This window comes from Cantharellus anzutake (assembly GCF_015039405.1).
Source record: "Cantharellus anzutake strain C23 chromosome Unknown EI90scaffold_140, whole genome shotgun sequence".
Taxonomy (NCBI): Eukaryota; Fungi; Basidiomycota; class Agaricomycetes; order Cantharellales; family Hydnaceae; genus Cantharellus; species Cantharellus anzutake.
In genome coordinates, this window is record NW_024067090.1 from 26,962 (window position 1) to 30,844 (window position 3,883).

General features: G+C 48.8%; 1 protein-coding gene across 1 annotated transcript; it reads left to right on the forward strand.

Moving 5' to 3' along the window:
• Window positions 1-2,512: 2,512 nt before the first annotated feature.
• Window positions 2,513-3,367, forward strand: EI90DRAFT_3147572 (3-oxo-5-alpha-steroid 4-dehydrogenase-domain-containing protein; the record flags this gene model as incomplete). Its single annotated transcript, XM_039065536.1, has 3 exons — window positions 2,513-3,000; window positions 3,056-3,079; window positions 3,130-3,367. The coding sequence occupies 3 exons, from the start codon at window positions 2,513-2,515 to the stop codon at window positions 3,365-3,367; spliced, it is 750 nt and encodes a 249-aa protein (XP_038908775.1).
• Window positions 3,368-3,883: the final 516 nt, after the last annotated feature.

The following is a 3,883-nucleotide window of genomic DNA, read 5'->3' on the forward strand; positions in this document are numbered from 1 at the left end:
ACGGTAAAATTGTTGTGGCCTATGAGCTTTGGACGTCCCTAGATGTGAAATGCAGCATTATACAAAAAATTGACACTAACTGCTTTTCTTGATCTAGGCGCTGCGGATCCATCATCCTACCGATCAGACCAGGGACCTCGGTTTATACTTCCCGATGCAAAGTACGCTGGCAGAAGGGTGAGAATCCCTGCCAGAATCCGAGAGTTGCTTACACACTTTACTGTGTAATAGTGGGGACGGCTTCCAGAACATTGTGAGACGAGCCATGAATAGGACAATTCGTGAAGGTTTCGAGAACACCGTAAGTGACGCACGTGGCATACCAATTTACATTACTCAATTCTCCTAGGTTGAGGATGCCCGCGCAGCAATGGATCTGTATCGATCATGCGCAGCCAACTGGGAGGCGCTCATCGCATCCTCAATATGGCCATGCCTTCTCGCTCCGGAGCAGTTTAGGCAATGGTACTTGTGATACCTATTCTGGTTACCACATGATCAACTCATTTAAGATGAACCGGGATGCCGCTGTCAATATACGATGGGGTGTTCTGGATGCAACTGGACTTCACCCGTCTTGACAGCTATTCATTAGTGATCACAGCCATCCATGTTCATCACATTTTTCTTCGTTTCTGAGTATCAATGCAATGTTGACTCGCCTTGCCGCGGCTGAATAATTCCCGCCAAACTGGTGCATTGGAAGCGAACGGTAAATGTCTCCAGTGAAACCCATACTATCGGTTGGCGGCCCCACTTTTCAGTAACATAATCGGGAAACTGGAAGAAAGCGCCAGATGCGATCCTTTCTACCCATCCGCTAGATAAACAATCTCAACTTGCCCTCTAGTGGTATTAAACAAAATCCCGTCATTGGGCTTATATTTATTCCGACATACTCACAGCGGCGACTGAGTAGCAACGCCTGACTTTCCAGCATGAGAAAACTCAGAATGAAATCCTCGTTTGCTCACGTCCAAGTGATGAATGACTGTGTTCCCTTATCTGTAGAAACACACGTTCCTTGTAGATGCTAGATAGCCATTCGTCCAAGCATCAATTCGTTGATACCCTTCCAAACTATTCAACGTCCTTAGCGATCAACCACCAGCGGCCATTCTCGTAGACGCCTTAGACTATTGTAAACTGTTTATTGTACGATCCTGTCAGAATGAATGAGCCGAAAGCCGATGCCTGCGTAAAAACTCTGAGGATGAAAGATTCCTCAGTCATAAGGTGTGCAGGAAAGAACATGGTTTGATCCCAAGACGTCCGACGACAGCAGCACATCACCAGAGCATTCTCCCTGGAACACTTATTTGGCTGGCGGAAGGCTATGGCGACCAGTTTGTGCCACCTGTGCATCCAGCAAATGATAGCAACCTGAGATGGAATTGATGGAATTTGACCCGGAGGTGCCAGCAGGCCGGTTTCAGCTAGCGCACGAAGCCTACACTGCAGAGAGTGCCCACTGCTCGTTGCAGCGGCTGGGGAGCATCGTGGAAGTTGGCAAGTCTGGGTAAAAACAAAAAGAAAAACCCTTGCACAGGAACCCCGTGACACCCCTAAACGACGATGCTTAGAAGCCACATATAGTTGGTGTACGTGTGCCCTCGCCGAGTATCAAGGTTCAGCGAGCAAGTGTGACATTCAACTACAGAGTGAAACAGGAGAGCCCCTGACGGGACCAGTGCATATTCTCCAATCATGCAGCTGCATGTACATACAACGCCGGAACCTTCCAGCTCGATGAAGTACTGCAGTGTCATCAAGACCTGCACACGACAGGCTGAAGCAGCCTCTTAAGAGTTTCGCTCGTACGAGGGTGCCGAAATCGTTCTTGCTATCACAAACCCTATCCTCCGTACGTACTATAGTGTTGACGTCGTCGTCACTTCATCCCCTTCGTCCGATTCGGGGCCGACGAGGTGAATACTTCCCAACGCGCCCAGTGAATTGCTATTTTGGCTTTGGGTTGTAACCTTCCACGGCCACCTCCCGCTGAGGATGATGAAGACGATGAGGACAAGGGAGATGGGGAGAAGGAAGGAACCGCTGGAGAGAGTGTTGCATAGTAGTAAGAAGATTTAAGGGATTCCCAACTTTAAACACCAAGGGGAAGAAATCTGGTGGGTGGGGGGAACGATAGGGGGTAGAGCTTGAAGAAGGAAATGGTGGCGAAAAGCGGCGCGCGCCAATTTCACTCGCTAGGGTAAGCGCGGAAACAGATGTCGCCGTTTTACATTATTACGTAACAATCGCTCACTCGGCCACTTTTTGTTACTGACATGAAACATTTGTATCAGAGTAAGATTTTTGTTTCCAATGTACAGCGCGATCTAACAAGGAAAATGCTAATGAAGTTGCGCTTCGAACGTACGCATGTTTTCCAACCGTTTGCGCTGTTCTCTTCTTCATCGACGCACCCCATGGACGGTTTAACTCTTCGAACAATCGGAGGCTAGTGCAAGCAGAGGATGGATGGCTTCAGAAGCTTTGGATGTCCCCAAAGATGAATGTCGATGGACGACTGGGATGGATGATCATGGAGTTGCCTTCTCCCATCATGTTCTGCTTGGCGTTCTGGGCGCGCATGGAAGGCTTGGACTCTTCCGGTCCCCCGAAACAGGCATTGTTCCTTGTCGTATTATACGTCGTACACTACCTCAATCGGGCTGTGATATCCCCTCTGCGTACCGCGTCACGCTCACCATCTCATATTATCATCCCAATCGTATCCATTCTCTTCAACGTGCTGAACGGTTCGCTCATAGGCACATATATCGCAGCCCTGTACAACGCCTCCAGGACTTCCCCAACTCCATCTTCATACCCTGGGCCTGCATTCCTTGGTGGCATCTTACTCTTTGTTGCCGGCTTCGCCTCCAATGTATGGCATGATGAGGTTCTTTTGAAATTACGGAACAACTCTCACAACGGACCTGGCTCGAGCGAGGAACGATATAAGATCCCTTATGGAGGGCTGTATCGTTTCATCTCGTGGGTTTTCAATCATATTTCTTTACGAGGTCTTTTGATGAGAACTTCCTTACAGGTTTCCGAACTACCTATCAGAATGGTAGCTACTGCCTTCCACTGATGGTCCTTAGTCTGATATTCCCTTGTTAGGCTGGAATGGATTGGATATGCGGTTGCCGCCACTTCGTTGGCTTCCTCGGTTCGCCAATCACTAGTTGAGCCATATGGCCTTGGAAAGGCAGGGTGGTATACTCCTCCATGGATGTTCGTCGCGGCAGAAATTGCAGCAATGCTTCCCCGCGCAGTAAGAGGTCATCAGTGGTATCGTGGTCGCTTCGGGGAAGCGTACCCATCTAGAAGGAAGGCTGTTTTCCCTTTTCTTTTGTGATATCCTTGCAGAGTTCTTTCCTCCGAGAGAATAAGTGCGCACGGCTGTTCAAAGACATATCCGAGTCCCTGGGGTCGTTGCAATACTCTTGGGCTTGGGGAACGATAAGCAGGCCCGCGAACGGATTCGTGTCATGGATCAGTGCGAAAAGAAATTAACATTCGTCCATAGCAAATGCGCACGTAACTCTGAAAGTCCGGGGTAACCACAAGATAAATCTCGCACTGTGGCTTTATCATTCCCAAAAAGAAGATACTCGACAATGGGTTTGCAACACGTTGAGCGCAGACATAGTTGTACATAAGCAATAAGGTTGCCGCAAGTGAGCAAGGCGCGGCGAGCTAATCTTGCGACCCTGGGTACGCATCATTGAAGTTGAAATCGTTCATCAGACACAGTTGACCAACCGTACTGATTCAGAGCGAGATGGACACCTTTGCCTGCATATAGCTCGAACGTGCGCGATATTGAAAATTAATAATAAGATGATAATAAAGGTGTCGGCCCTCCTGTGTC